At 42.7% G+C, this 16,416-nt stretch overlaps 1 protein-coding gene across 1 annotated transcript; it reads right to left on the reverse strand.

Moving 5' to 3' along the window:
• Positions 1-7,666: 7,666 nt before the first annotated feature.
• Positions 7,667-15,014, reverse strand: tcf19l (transcription factor 19 (SC1), like; the record flags this gene model as incomplete). The annotated part of the gene is made up of 5 exons (XM_080045803.1): positions 14,707-15,014; positions 12,407-12,576; positions 9,977-10,403; positions 8,659-9,307; positions 7,667-8,012 (listed from the first exon to the last, which is right to left on the reverse strand). The coding sequence occupies exons 1-5, from the start codon at positions 14,981-14,983 to the stop codon at positions 7,667-7,669; spliced, it is 1,869 nt and encodes a 622-aa protein (XP_079901929.1). The 5' UTR covers positions 14,984-15,014.
• Between the last annotated feature and the right edge of the window lie 1,402 nt (positions 15,015-16,416).

Genomic DNA, 16,416 nt, shown 5'->3' on the forward strand with positions numbered 1-16,416 from the left:
CAACACTGCCACCTGCTGGGCAATTATTCAGGAGTCTTGGTGTATCCTCTGATTGAGACACATATACCCCGCGTTCCAAATCACATACTCTTTCTTTTTACTATACACTACATACTAAAGTACAGAAGAGTTTTAGGGCCACAGACAGGAGAGAAAAAAAAATCAGATAAGGAAGTTTTTTTTTCATTATGTCAAGAAATGTCAAGAATAAAGACGAATACTCCAAAATGCTATTGGAGTTAATGGGGCATTTATGTATTTTCAGCATACTACAATTGACTTGCATGTATTGGGACATCCTAAATCTTTTTCTGGCATACTAAATAGTATGAAAGTATTGGTATTGGAACACAGCCATAGTGTGTAACCCACCAGATACATTTTACAAAGTTTTCATAAAAATCTTACAAGATGATACAACGGTGACTTTGACTTTTAGTTTGTCTAAATATACAATTTGAAAAAAAATGCTTGGAAAAGAAAAAAGTTGTAAAAAAAACACCAAGTGAGGTGTGTGTGTGTGTGTGTGTGTGTGTGTGTGTGAGTGTGTGTGAGTGTGTGTGTGTGTGTGTGTGTGAGTGTGTGTGTGTGTGTGTGTGTGTGTGAGTGTGTACGTGTGTGTGTGAGTGTGTAGGTGTGTGTGTGTGTGTGTGAGAGAGACTGTGATGAGGAATACTGGCTTTACAGTTCTCAGCCCTCGGCTTTCATCTCGCTGTGACCTCTCCCTTTACCAGCACTGAGAAAAGATGGAAACACCCATCATCTCACACACACACACACATCACACTAACACACACACGCACGCACACACACACATATACACCCATCACACTAACACACACACACATATACACCCATCACACTAACACACACACACACACACATACACCCATCACACTAACACACACACACACACACATATACACCCATCACACTAACACACACACACACACACACCCATCACACTAACACACGCACACACACCCACCACACTAACACACACCCATCACACTAACACACGCACACACACCCACCACACTAACACACACCCATCACACTAACACACGCACACACACCCACACACACACACACACCCATCACACTAACACACGCACGCACGCACACACACACACACACACACACCCATCACACTAACACATGCACGCACACACACACACACACACACACACACACACACACACACCCCACCTCTGTTTCAAATGAACAGAATCAGCTTTTCGCCCTTTCTCCGTCTCAGTCCATGTATCATGAGGAAATAGAAGGTGTCGGCTGTTATTACGGGTTGTAGCGCTGAGTACCCCCCTGCCCCCCCACAAAAAAATAATAGAAAGAGAGAGAGGAATGTTGCTATGGAAACAGCTGGGACAAATGTAATTGTCTGGTTCCACCTTTGCAGGTCAAGGCGGCTTCATAATGTCTATACCACTCCAGTGGCCTGTGAGAGTGTAATGGCTTGAGTTACCAATATACATCATCATTTACGGGGTGATTTCATAACCTCTGTGTGTGTGTGTGTGTGTGTGTGTGTGTGTGTGTGTGTGTGTGTGTGCGTGTGTGTGTGCGTGTGAGCCCATAGCTTGTCTTGCTCTGAAATGAAATGCTGCCTGAACCTCTCTGCACAGGAAAAGGTGTTTGTCTTATTTTCAGCCTCGTTCGTTCCTACAGATTTAATTTATTTGATCATCTTCATATTTTATTTTGTCATTCGTCCAACACGAAACAATCCATATCACACTCAGGAGGGCCGCCCTAACATTTGTAGGCTACATGTATTAAAGACATCTGCATTTTTGAACTTATATTCAACTCCTGCCTCTCAGGGACTCTTTAGTAGCTTAAAATAAGGATGCATTACCAGTTTGTTTGCCTTTTTATTTCACAGTATAGGCTATAAACAGGGGTATATATGTGAAAATGAAGAAATATTTCACGTGGATAATTTGCATTTCAAATTTGATGACAGATTCTTAACATCGGGGAATTTAATAACAGCTCAGAGCAGAGGTGTGTGTGATCACGCTGTTAAGAGCTGTGTATGTCTGCGTGTGTGTGTGTGTGTGTGTGTGTGTGTGTGTGTGTGTGTGTGTGTGTGTGTGTGTGTGTGATCACGTTGTTAGACTTGTGTATAATATGTGAACAGGTTTACAGGTGAAAACTGTGGGCTCAGAAAAGCTCCATATGTTATTGATAACTCAGGTGAAAAGTGCAAAAGAAAAGGTGATTTGCCTCGTGTTAATTGAGGCAGGCATATAGCACAATCCATGATGTTGAACTTAGATGTTCTCCCTTTCAAAGTTGGTTTAGCTTCACACAGTAACTTAGTCTTAAAAGTGATATTCATTGTTGATGCCTCGTTGTGTTAATTGACCAACAAAGCAACTGTACTGAACTTAAAGCTGGGGTGGAGGATTTGGGGAGAAAATGGCAGTTGGGATAGAGATTTGAATCCGAATACCTCAACCGCCCCACTTGTTCTCTTTGGTCCCTCCCCTATGGTCCCTCCCTGACATGCTCTACACACCAACAAAGTCGTGCCAAAGTGAATGGACAGTCCCAACAGCCACTAAGAACAGAGAATCGGAGCCTCGCTCTGATTGGTCAAAGTATACAGCTCATGTTAACTTTGACCGATCAGAAATCATATACCCCAGCTTTAACTTAATGTCAGACCTTGTTTTCCGATGAAACGTGTTCATTTATGTAGTAAAACATACACCACACACTTATATTATATACTTATAATCTATATCAAAGTATCCCATGTGTGTATCAGCTGCGCGTCAATTCATCAAAAGCACATAACTCTGCTCACTGTTGTTTTTATCTTTAAACAGACCATCAATCCAGAAATGCCGCCAGAAGTTATTCTCTGAAGAAATGTAACTTCATGCATGGAGAAACCCGATAAGACAAATCCATTACGAAGTTAGAAAAATAAAAAATAAATAAAAAATAGAGAGAGATAATGGGCTTCAGTTAAGACGCCATTGTCTTTTGACTCGTGTTGTGATCATTTAAAAAAAAATAAACAATGCGAATAATAATAATAACCACATACATCATATCTGACAGTATATTTTTTTTAAACACTAAAAGCAAAATGTAAATTTATTAAAAAAAATCAACGTTTCATCAATCACGTCTCGAGAGCCGAACGCGTCAGAAGAAGAATCCATAACACGTTGTTTTAGATCCCACGGGCTCTTTGGAGAGACATTACAGCTGTGAAGATAATTTAAAAGAAACGAAAGAAGAAAAAAAAAGAAAGACAGACAGACGACCGACACGCACAGAAACATTTTCTCAATACTCTTTTATTTCTTTCCCTGATAGCTTTGATGCTGTCGGCATCGCAGAGAATTAATGACAATTGCTTTGAAATTCTGTACAAACGAACCCCCCCTCCCCACCCACCCCCCACACAAAACCAAAGACAGACTGTGTGTGTGTGTGTGAGTCTGTGTGTGTTTTCTGCATTTCAATGTGGTGAATAAAGTGAAGGCAGTGAGAGAAGAGATAAGAGAGTCCTGTGAACGTTTGTGTCATAGTCCTGACAAAAACTGATTCATGAAATATATGATGATACACGTCCCGTCCCGATTGACAAACACAACCCCTCTGAATAACTAGTTGGAGATTTCAACAGTAAAACAGAATAATTATCTCACATAAAAAAAAAATACACACAAATGTACAAAGGAGTCAGACACGCTTGAGTGAACTGTATATGTTCAGTAGACGAAACAAAACAGTGAAATGATATGAAGCGAGTCGCGACTACAACACTGTTTAGTATGAGAGAAACATTGGCCACAAACCTGATTGTATTTCAGAGCATTGAGATATAAGACAAGCACGTTTTTTTTTTTTGTCATTTGAGTCTATGTTACAATAGAATACTGCAGATCTGCTAAGAGCTACGAGTGATGTGATCCATGTGCTAGGCTGATAATAAAAATACAGCTCTGGGGAAAATTGAGACCCCACTTTAAATGTTCAGTGTCTCTTTGTTTTACTCTTTAGAGGCATATGTTTGAGTAGAATGAACATTATGATTTTAATAATATAAACTACTGACAACATTTCTACCAAATTCACAATGAAAAAATAGTCATTTAGAGCATTTTCAATAAGTAATGTAGAGATGAAGATTGAAGAAAAAATCCAGACTGGTCTCTAAAAAATTTCCGGGGGCTGTATCAACCACCTATAGGCAGCCAACTGAGGACCAGAGCAGTGTATAGATATGGCAACAGGGGAAGTTTATTTTCATTTAACATACAAGTTAAAAAGGTGCAGTGTGCAGTAGAATGTATTGATTATAGTTATTACACACTGCAGCTTTAACTTGTATTCAGTTCATTTTGTGGGTATGTGTTCCAGTAACGTCCTTACTTAGAGACACTTACAAGAAGTTAAATGTTGGAGGTAAACTAGCTGATATTTTTTTTCTCCAATCGATTTATTTTGAAGTCTAATCATAATGTCATGTTTTGAAAAATGCCCAAAGATGCCAGAATATACAGCCCCAGAAAAAAATTAAGAGACCAGTCTGGATTTTTCTTCAATCTCCATCTCTACATTACTTATTGAAAATTCTCTAAATGACAATATTTTTATGGTGAATTTGGTAGAAATGTTGTCAGTAGTTTATATTATAAAATCAAAATGTTCATTCTACTCAAACATATGCCTCTAAAGAGTAAAACAAGAGACACTGAACATTTGGAGTGGTCTCTTAATTTTTTTCCGGAGCTGTATCTTCTTCTTGCTGCATATTTTGGGCCCTTTCATGACTTTAATATGAAGATTTCCTTTCAGTTCGTTTGGTTAAAATCATTAAATGGATTCCTCTGTCGCTCTGCGTTGCTTCAACATGTCGACAGCGTCATGAATTAACGGTACAAGCAGCCGTGCGACACGAGTGGATGTAAAATTAAAAATTCTGAATTCTCTGTAGCTTAATTTTCACTTACAACAGCAACCTGACTGATATCACACACACACACACACACACACACACACACACACACACACACACACACACACACACACACACACACACACACACACACACACACACACACACACACACACACACACACACACACACACACACACACACACACACACCGAACGAAAGATGCTTTTTCCCATATCACACGTAAGTTTTTTTTCTCCCAGTTGTCACACCACGACATCCACATTCTCGCCAATTAAATGTCATCACTCCCTCAGCGCTGTGGCAGCTGCTGCATGTTTAAGCACAACGGGAACTTTATAGGTTGGGGAAAACATCCTTTTTTTAAATACCTTCACAGCTGTCTGATGCCACACATGAAAGCAGAGAGGAAAAAAAGGTGTAAGGTGGCGAGGTGCGGCGCGACAATGAGCTGTGTGTGTGTGTGTGTGTGTGTGTGTGTGTGTGTGAAGCTTGAAAGACATAAACAGGCATTTAAATATCTCTACAGAGCTCAGTGTTACTGACAACAGCACAATGCAACACTTCCATCTTTACTGGCACATGAAACAATGACAGAAAATCCATTCTAAGACATCAGCACCGAAACACGACTGACAGAAGATCAACAGAGAGAAACTCAACTTTTATTTTTTTTACATTAGCTCAACAGGACCAAACAAGTCCTTATTAGAATCTGTGTTAAAGACCTACTTCACCGGTGGGAATATGAAGGTGTATTGAACTCTGAGATCCTATGTAGTATAAATGTGCAAAAAAAATTAAAATCGGTTCATCCTAGCCTGAGAAAAGGCAGAAAGAGTGTTTTTTTTAACCCTCTTTAACACTCTTTCTGCCTTTTCTCAGGCTAGGATGAACCGATTTAAAAAAAATTTCGCACATTTATACTACATAGGATCTCAGAATTCAATACACCTTCATATTCAAACCGGTGAAGTAGGCCTTTAAGTATTATGATATTATTTTGAAGTTTCTACATCGTGTGATATTGTGTTACTGCAGTGAGGTGACCTCACAATAAAGAAAAAAAAGGTATTTCGTGTTGATATGTCGTCAAGCCGCAAAGTGTCATTTTTGATCCGTCACGCTACAATTATTAATTCCACCGCTTCAGTAATCAATAATCTGATTGGACTGCGCTGAAATCAATCAATCGTCCTAAGAGGCCTTTTGTCTTTGCGTTCTTATGCTCAAGAATAATTGTTCCCTGTTCAATAAAGCAAAGACTGCTAGATACGATTTTTTTTTTTTTTTTTTTTTTTTTAAACCACACCAGCTCAGAAAAACAATTCCTCCCACACGACCGTTATCTGAATAGAGGTGAGTCAGAAGTCTTTATAGATTATATACAACGTGGTGCAGAAGGTAAACTGCTGCTTTCAGAATCACAAGGAGACTTTTTGTTAAATAATAGAAATGATTTTGGAGTTTTTTTTACACTTTGATTAGATTTTTTTTTTTCCTACTGAACCAGCACCTGAGCAAACGACGTGTCATCAAGACTCGGCGATGACATCACTTTCCCAAACCTGTTCATCCTGTTACATTTCCCTGGCAGTTGGTCCGCACTGAGACGCCGTACAACAACAATTACAAAACACACACGCACACACACACACACACACACACACACACGGGGTAAAGTCTGCTGACACATTCTCCTGCATTTCAATTGTCTGGAGATTGCACACACCTTTTCTCCCACAGCTGTTGGCACGCAGGAAAAAAAAAACTGCACGGCAACGCTCCATCAGGTTTTTATTATTATCGCTGAGGTGGTGGAATAATAACACTAACACCAGCCCAAAGCATTTAAAAAGCGTTGTCGGGGGCGATCCAAGCCAAGTCAATGGTCCATTCTCTTCTGCCCTGAAATATAGTGAAGGTGGTCAGCGGTCGCCCAGGGAGACAGTATCCAGGGAAGTTTAATTCGACTCTTCGACTGTGGCGGCGAGATGTGAAACATTTCATTAATCTTTGTGAATGGCGTCACGGTGCGTCCTCATGGTCAGCTATTGTCGGCCATAATGGAAAATAGTTCACAATTTATGAAATCCAAACTTTCTTTTAATTAGTTTCGCCTTCTTCTCCAAATCAGGAGGCTGGAGAATTGAGTGGACAAAGAGGTTACAGCTTGTGTGACTGTTCGGTCTTTAATCCACAAACTTGAGGGAGGGTCGGGATGTAGAAAAAAATTGAAGAAAAAAATCTTTTCCCGCCTTTTTTTTTGCCAGTTTGCTGATGAAGTATGATGGAGGTCAAATAATCAGCTCATGAAGAAGAAGCAGCAGCCATTCAAGTCTTCAATGAAAAGTCGACTGATTTCCTATAAGTGGTGGCTGAAATAAACATTTAATGGAAGAATTCTGTAGCTTGAAAAATCTAAAACTTGGGGGCCATTCCATTTCATTTCATTTATCATTTCTACACACACCACATACTTGGGTTTTTTTCCTCTTTCCCTCTCAAAACCATTCTCAGCAGCAGAATCCAAAATCTTTTCCCGCCTTTTGCCAGTTTGCTGATGAAGTATGGAGGTAACATACATTTAATGGAAGAATTCTGTCACTTGAAAAAAAATCTAAAACTTGGGCCCCATTCCATTTCATATCATTTCTACACACACACACACCACATACTTGGTTCTCTCCCTCTCATTCATTCTCAGCAGCAGCCACAGTGAAACTCGGCATTGGGGTCTTTGAGGAGCTTCTTGCGGTCGACGTGCAGACAGTCTAAGTGGAACCAGGCGTCGCACACGTCACACTGTATCCACTGCACCGTGTCCTGCTGAGGGAGGCGGCAACGGGGCGCGGCGCACGGCTCGGTCGCCCCGGTTACAGAGCCCTCCCCTTCCTGTGTGACATCGTCGTCGTCGGAAGAGGAAGAGGAGGATGAAGAGCCGGAGGAAGAGGAGGCGGAGGAGGTGGAGGAGGACGAGGAGGAGGAAGGGGAGGGGAGGGACGGCCGCGGGGGCAGGGGGTGTTTCCTGGGACGACCGCGACGCTTACTGAGAGAGAGAGGGGGGAGAGAGAGTGGGGAGAGAGAGAGAGAGTGGGGGGGAGAGAGAGAGAGAGTGGGGGGAGAGAGAGAGAACATAAAGATAAGACTGTGAGAAGGGGAACTACTCCAATGTTAAACAGGTTTTTCTGGGTAAAAAATAAACACAATATTTTATTTTCAAACAACGTATAGAATATTACTGACGCTTACTGAGAGAGAGAGGGAGATGGATAGAGAGAGAGAGAGAGAGACAGAGAGAAAAAGGGAGAGAGAGAGCGGGAAGCGAGGGAGAGAGAGAGGGGGAGAGAGAGGCCGAGAGACGAAATAAAGATAAGACTGAGAAAAGGACTACTCCATGTACTAGAATGAACTAGAACTATGTTTTTTTCTGGGTACATTTTTTTTTCTAAAATTTCGACTGAACACAATATTTTATTTTCAAACGACATATAGAATATTCTGAACATAAATAAACTTGTTTGTTGACACACATCCTTCAGGGGAGAACGACCCCTCCAAGTTCAAATAAAAAACAATCAAAAAAACATCTTAAATATGTTTTTCTTATTGTCCTTCGTCTCAGACCATAGTGAAGGAAATACAATACTTTGTCGGTGAAATATAACACTTTTAAGGCCTATTATTATTTTTACCTTGTGGGATGGTGTAGCCTGTTGAATGCCAGCCTGTTCCTGTCCTCGGTGCAGATCCGGACCGAGGGTGAAGCCAGACTGTAGTTCTCTCCTCCCACCACTAGAGGGGAGAAGACGGGTGAGCTGTGAGCCCTGCGCCGGCCCCTCTGCCCTGCTGCCTGCTGACTGCTGCTGCTGCTATGGCCACTATGGCTGCTATGGCCGCTGTGGCTGCTATGGCCGCTATGGCCGCTATGGCCGCCGCCTGTTTGCTTCTGTTGATGGCGGAACGCTGCGATGTTGCCGTGCGTTACCGTCTGCACGCGATGCATCATCTTCTGCTGCTGCGCTTCCTGTTTACTGTGCAGCGCTGTGTTGTTGTTGTTGTTGTTGCCGAGCGACGCCTGCTGCAGTAGATGGTGGTTGAGCCGGCTGTTGGTCATGGCGCCGTGGAAGCTGCCGATGGTGCGGATGCCCACGGGGAAAGGCTTCTGGTGGGACGGGGGGCGGGAGGCCGTCGCAGGGCGCGCTGCGGGGCTGCACTGGGGCTTCAGCTGCAGCGGGACAGAGGCAGCAGCAGCAGGAGGGGTGCAGCTGAAACTCTCTGATTCTGACTTGTAGAGACGGCGACGCTTCTTGGCCCGCGCCCGCTGGCCGTCCTCCACACAGCCTGATGGAACTGAATGACATTAGGATGAGATTGATGAATAGGAAGTGATGATCACATCCACAGACACCTTTTCCAGTTAAACTACTCTATCCAGATTGTATTTTAGAAGCAGAATGATTTTTTTAAATCTGAATTGATAAATAGTTATCTCAAACTTTGCCATTTCACTCATTTGTAAGTTTCTTTCATTTTTGATTGTTAAATTGAATTCAGTGAAATTGGCAGAAATGATAAAAGTCTGAAAAAAAAAAAACAACTAACATCGTCTTTCATCTAACACACAATGTTATATTCTGCAACTTACACAATAAACAAAAAATTTAGTTTTATGATCTCATGAAAATGCAATGGATCATCATATCTATAACATTGGTTATGTCATTTTGTGAATGTTTCAATGCAACATCATTCATTAGTCCACCTCCAACACTGAGTGTGAGGAGACATGTTTAAAAAAATTAAATAACAAAAAACCTTTTGCAGAAAGCTCAGACGGTAAGTCAACAACAACACTGAATGTATTTTTTTACCTCCTCTGTGTGTGTGTGTGCACGTTTTTTGTATTCTGACACAGCCACACCTGCACATACATGTTTTAGCACTACGTGTCTCTATATTGTTTATATGTGAACTAAACTAAACTAAACCGAATGTTTTATATTCTTTTACCTCCTCTGCTCCTGGGTTCGTCTGAGCTGTCGTCTTCCAGCAGCACCGTGTGAGCAGACTTCCTGCGGCTGCGAGAGGTCGTCTGCAGACCTTTACTCACTGACTTTGGGACGGAAGACGATAAAGCGACAGAGGAGGAAGAGAAGGATGGAGGGGTGGAGGGAGGGAGCAGAGCGGAAGACGAGAAGCCCACAGAGAGAGGGGGAGGAGAGGAGGAGGACCCCGGGTCAGACACACACCCCTCCAGACTGTGGCTGCGCTGGAAGGTCCAGGCGCTTCCCTTCATCTTGCTCAGGCTGCCGATGGAGTTGAGGATGACGGTGGCGCGGTTGATTGACAGCTTGGACAGGTCCAGGTTGGCGCCGGTGACTTTACGCTCCAAACTGGTTCTGATCCGGTTCTGGAGGTCGGAGGAGAAGGTGCCCGCCTTGGGGAGAAAAAAATTTGAAATATTATAAATTAGAAAACTTTAAAAAAATGGTGCTCTGAGGGTACTTTCAAGTTTGTGTTCATTCTTGCAACAAAAAAGAGTGTTTATACAACGCGGGCTGTAGTTCCTGGGTGAGCGTACCCATGACAAAGGCATTAAGAAAATCTATATGAAAACAGCATTCTCTGCACTGATGGTTTCGTTTGCGGTTAAATGTAATTTCTGCACATAACACATAATTTTTTCCACTGAAAACTCCCTTTTTCTTCACCAATCATTTTTGTCCATGATATGCCACCGACCAAAGGCTATCGAGGCAAGAGAGGAAGGGAAATTAATTTGTCCCCACTGAATTTGAGCCTCTTTTTAATAAAAAAGCTAAAATAATTTTATGGGAAGTCCAAAAAAAAACAAGTAAACGTGCATTTGCTGGGACTATTTTATCAGCGCAACATTAATACACATTCAGCAGTGCTCTTTATGAGTCAAAATAAACTACACTGGCTGACTGTGCTCCGTGAGGAAAATACAGAATATCACCAGAGTCCTTCCCTTCTATGGTTCTATTTCTATTCATTAGCTTCTAAATGTTTTATTTCTATTCATTCGCTTTTCTAATGTGTATTGTGTATTTTAATCTTGCCCCTGTAAAGCACTTTGAATGGCCTTGTGTCTGTATTGTGCTATAGAAATAAACTTAAATTGCCTTGCCTTCCCTTAAAATATTTTTAAAAGTTAAACAATTGCTGCCAGCACTTTGTCGAGAATACAAGATTGTAACAAGAGAAAATGCAATGTTATTTTCACTGTGCATCCCAACTCTTTATCCCAACTCTTTGCACAGACAGTGTATTCAGTTATGATCTGGGTCGGACCATGTGACCATTTGTCATTGTGTTGATAATGGACAAACTTGTCGAGCTGTGGAAAGTCTGGATTGTAGAATACATTGTATAAATGTTAGCAGACTGCAGCACATTGAAAGAGAGCAGACAAAAATAAGTCCAGACTAGTTAATGATGAGATACACAGGCCAACGAAAGCTTTAGTGGTAGAATGTCCTAGAGGAAAGAGGGGCCGACCAGTAACCATGAGGTCGCTGGTTCGATCCCCGGCACCGGACAGGAGGGTGTTAGTAGTAAAACTTGTGTTGGCTGGTATTACATCTACAGTGCCTACTATCTCTACCATTGTGTCCTTGAGCAAGACACTTAACCCCAAACTGCTCCAGGGGCGCTGTACTATGGCTGACCCTGTGCTCTGACCCCCTCTGGAGTGTGGGAACTTGAGAGGGGAGATGAGAAACGGGGAATTTCAATTAAACCATTGACTAATAAAGTAACTTAACTTCATGAAAAAGTGCAATCTATGACTATCTGTGTTTGTTGCAGTATGTGAGGCATCATATTAAATCTGCACTGGGGAACTGGAACAGGCAGAAAAGGTTTAAAACATAACAACATAAGGGCACTCGGTGGAGTAGTGAGTAGAGCATGCACCATATAGGCTCAGTCCTTGTTGCAGTGGTCGCGGGTTCGAATCCAACCGTGGACCTTTACTGCATGTCATCCCCCCCCCTCTCTCTCCCCATTTTAACACTGTCACTATCTCATTGAAACTGTCAAATAAAGGTTAAAACACAGAAAAAATACCTAAATACCCAAATGTATTTAGTTTTTGTCATTGGCCTATTCTTGTTTGTGGGGTCTGATCATGGCACACTGAGGGGAGAAGAAAGGAAAATAAATATTGGCTCTTATCTCCACATGGGTGAAGTATTTCTCACATTTTTAGTTTTCTTATTATTTTTACTTTTTTATTTCTTCTTCTTATTATTTTTTTTTATATATGTCGCCATGAAAGCAATGATATGGAAGCCATGAAATATGATTTTGTATTATGAATTTGTATCATGTGTCCCTGTATCCTGTGACCAAATACCACCTGTGAACATTTAGTAAATATGTGAATTACAAAAAATAAATAACAACAATAATTACCTTTGGGATGGTGATGGCGTCGAAGTCGAGCGGGCGAACTTTGACCTTCTGGAAGAGGAAGTAGAACTCTGGTCCGCCGGGCTCCGACTGGCCCCCGAAGGCCAAGGTGTCGCTGTCCGAGAGTTCCCACAATACACCGGGCTGCAAACGCACCTCGTTCACCCAGGTGCCTAGAAACACAGCAGACAGAGGAAGGAGGGGGACATTTAGGCTGCATTCCTACTCATACTATTCATACTATTTAGAAAAAAAAAAGATTTCGGATGTCCCTATTCTCGTGGCCAGATTTAGGATGGTTAGAAAGACCCGGATGTTTACTACTACATCCGTCCGAGATTTTTAGTGTTGAAAAACAGCATGATATTTAGGTGATTCTGATCCACAATCCAGTGCGCACCTGAAGTGACGTCACATCGACGGAGCCTCCATATGAAAACAAACGGGGATGCGTCGGATATAAAAGCAAGAGACAAGATCAAGGCGCAATGTTATGATGAAATAAATCGGCAGTATCGGCAAATATCCAAATAAAACAAGATATTGGAATCGGGAATAAAATCAGTGAATAGATAAGTAATATCAGTATTGATGTGTGTATCAATAAAATTACAATACCCACCCCTAGTTAGCAGTGTTATATTCCCCACCATGTCCCATGAACGGCCCACACGAACAAACACACACGCGCGCGCACGCACACACACACACCCCATCACTGAAGGTTTTAATATATGAAAAAGTCCCACAAAGGAAAAAAATTAAATAAAATCATGAGAAGCTCAAAACAGAGCCATTTGCAGAGACTATCAGTGTGTGTACAGGCGACAGAGGCGGAGAGGGAGAATGTAAAACAGTGAGTGAAATGAAGCCAGAAAACTGAGGGAGAGCTGGAAGGCTACGAGGCAATCAGACGAACAGCACAGCACAGCACAGTCAGTGAGTACAGAGAAAAAAAAAATTCATTTTAATAGCGGGAGCAGGACTGAAAAATGTGTGAAACAGACTGTGAAATTACTTGAAAAATGAAGACAGTTAGGAGAGCAGTTTGGATTGGGAGACACACACACACACTACAGGCCATAAGAGAAGGTTTCACTTTAAATCTCCTGCTTTATCTCACCTAGTCCTGAGTCTAGTACACTTCAGGTTTTGGATTATTAACACACACACACACACACACACACACACACACACACACACACACACACACACACACACACACACACACACACACACACACACACACACACACACACACACACACACACACACACACACACACACACACACACACACACACACACACACACACACACACACACAGCTATGAAGGGGGGATATATTCCGCTTCACTGTGCTTGGGTTGAAAGGCTGACTGACACCTTAATGCTGTGAAGTAGTGCTGCTGAAAAGGTGCACTATACAGTTTCAGAGGAGGGGGATTTGTGTGTGTGTGTGTGTGTGTGTGTGTGTGTGTGTGTGTGTGCACCTGTGTCTACTACCACTACTTCCTCCCATGTTACAATGAATAAAACATAATAGTGTGAAAGTGTGTGTGAGTGTAACTTTGCCTCTGTCTCTCTTCTACAATGACTGTTGACTGTACTCAGAAAGGAACAGTTTAGTTTAAAGAAGATGTATTTCTTGGTTCAGTAGGTTCTATTATTATCTGTTGTGGGACGTCTGTGCTCTTTCAGGGAGAGGAGCAGAGAAGAGAGACCCCCATCGGCTAGAGAGAGAAGTCGCATCCATGACAACTCCACCAGTTATAGATTATTGTCACCACTATTATTATTTCTGTGTGTTTTGTATGTGGATCGGTGATGTCAGTCCGATATCCGATTAGTGAATAACGGCCGGGAGTGAGTGAGTGAGTGAGTGAGTAAGTGAGTGAGTGAGTGAGTGAGTGAGTGAGTGAGTGAGTGAGTGAGTGAGTGAGTGTCTGTCTGTCTGTCTGTCGGTCTGAGTGTCTGTCTGTCTGTCTGTGCGAGTGAGTGTCTGTCTGTCTGTGCGAGTGAGTGAGTGTCTGTCTGTGCAACTGAGTACGTGAGTAAGTGAGTGAATGTCTGAGTGAGTGAATGAGTGAGTCTGTGTGTGTGAGAGTGTGCGAGGAGTGAATGTCTGAATAAGTCTGTCTATCTGTCTGTGCGAGTGAGTGAGTGAGTGATTGAGTGTCTGTCTGTCTGTCCTGTCTGTCTGTGCGAGTGAGCGATTGAATGTCTGAGTGAGTGAGTGAGTGAGTGTGTGTCTGTCTGTCTGCCTCCCTGTCTGTGTCTCATTCCTATTCTTGTGAGTCTCACCGTGACTGCTGCGGTCCTTGACGTGAACCCTCCACCCTTCCTCCAGATGCTGCCCCCCTCTGTCCTCTCTCTCGTCCCGCTCGGCGTGCAGCTCGGCGTGGATGCGGGACACGGCGGCGGCCTCCAGCGTGACGTCGCACAGCTCGGCCGCGCGGCCCAGGCGGAAGACGCAGCGGCTCTGGGTCGGACGGAACGTGTACAGGTCCCTGGAACTGTCCCCGCACGACGACGAACCGATCCGTAGCAACTGGAAACATGGCTGCACCCCGGACAGCATGGTGAAGGGGCAGGGTCTGATTGTCTGCCCAAAAAAAAATAACCCTAAAAACAACCCACCCACACCCAGGGGGGGGGGGGGGGGGGCGAGGACTAGCTGGCCCCTGAGTTAGACGCTGCGATCCATTGTGTGGTTATATAACGGTTTGCTTAGTTAGCGCACTGGAGTTAAATTGAAGGCATTTGGGTTGGACCAGCTGAATGCTAACATGAAGCCATAGGGTTAAATATCCTCAACTTGAAAGTGAGGGTTACAGGCAGGTGCAGCAGCTTTGCGCAACAGATGTTTGGAGAGCGGGCGATTGTCTGTGCCCTGCTGTGATGCATGAATAAATAATGAGGAAGGATACAAGGGTACTGTAGGGAGCTGGTGACGTATAGAAATTTAATTTAAAAATCAAAAATCCCCCCCCGTGGAGTGGAGGCTATAAAATGGTGGATTTGAGAATTTAAAAACAAACACTTTGCGTTGTGGACAAGCTGCGTGATAACGTTCTCCTGATATGAAAAGGTGAACGTAAACACTGCAGTCCTGAGAAGTAACGCTGCCGAAAAACTAGGCAGCCGTGACTTTTGAAGTGGTGACATTGATTAAGTTCAGGGCTGAGCAGCTGTCACCTGAGCCTGTGTGTGTGTGTGTGTGTGTGCATGTGTGTGTGTGTAGATTTTTTAAAAAACAGGCTCCCGACATCAACTGACATCAGCTGTCAGAGTGTCTGATCTGAAACAGAAAACAAAAGAAAAATGTGTTAATATTTAATCTGTCTCTATTTAGTGTCTGGAATAAAACAGCTTTTGACTGTTTTCATGTAAATCACTTCTTGACACTTAAAAACGACGCATAGACAATAATAATAATACATTTTATTTATATAGCGCTCTGAGTGAGAGAAGAGCGCTATATAAATACAATATACAATAGCATACAACCACAACACACACATTTCATTACAGGCTCGCGTTAAATTAAGTTAATGTCAACATGGGCCACTTTAGCAGAAACGTAGGCCTACATATGTTGAATGTGAATAAAACGACTGAAAAGCTTGTCATTTGGACTTTTGCTCTTTCGCTGTCTACTCTACTGTGTGTGTAACTCTATATACAGTATACGGTGCCACCCTCGTGCCTTTCCGTGCACCGGACGGACCGATCATGGGATCCCAAACCGACACAAAGCCAGAAACAATAAGCAGCACAAATCAACGGCTTCGGGTACAAACAGAGATTGTTTCAAAGTCCATCCTCGCGCAATCTGCCTTGTTTACATTTGCAGACATAGATTAACTGCTAAACTTGCCCAGTACACAGCAACGAGAGAGCCTAGTCGTGTTTTTCTCTTAGCTTGTCAGTCACGAACCGGGTTAGGCTAGCTGACGTGAGTTCCTTGTCGGACAGAATGAAAGTAGAAAAGAAGCTGCAACTTACAACATG

Source organism: Ammodytes marinus, assembly GCF_949987685.1.
Source record: "Ammodytes marinus genome assembly, chromosome: 17".
NCBI lineage: Eukaryota > Metazoa > Chordata > Actinopteri > Uranoscopiformes > Ammodytidae > Ammodytes > Ammodytes marinus.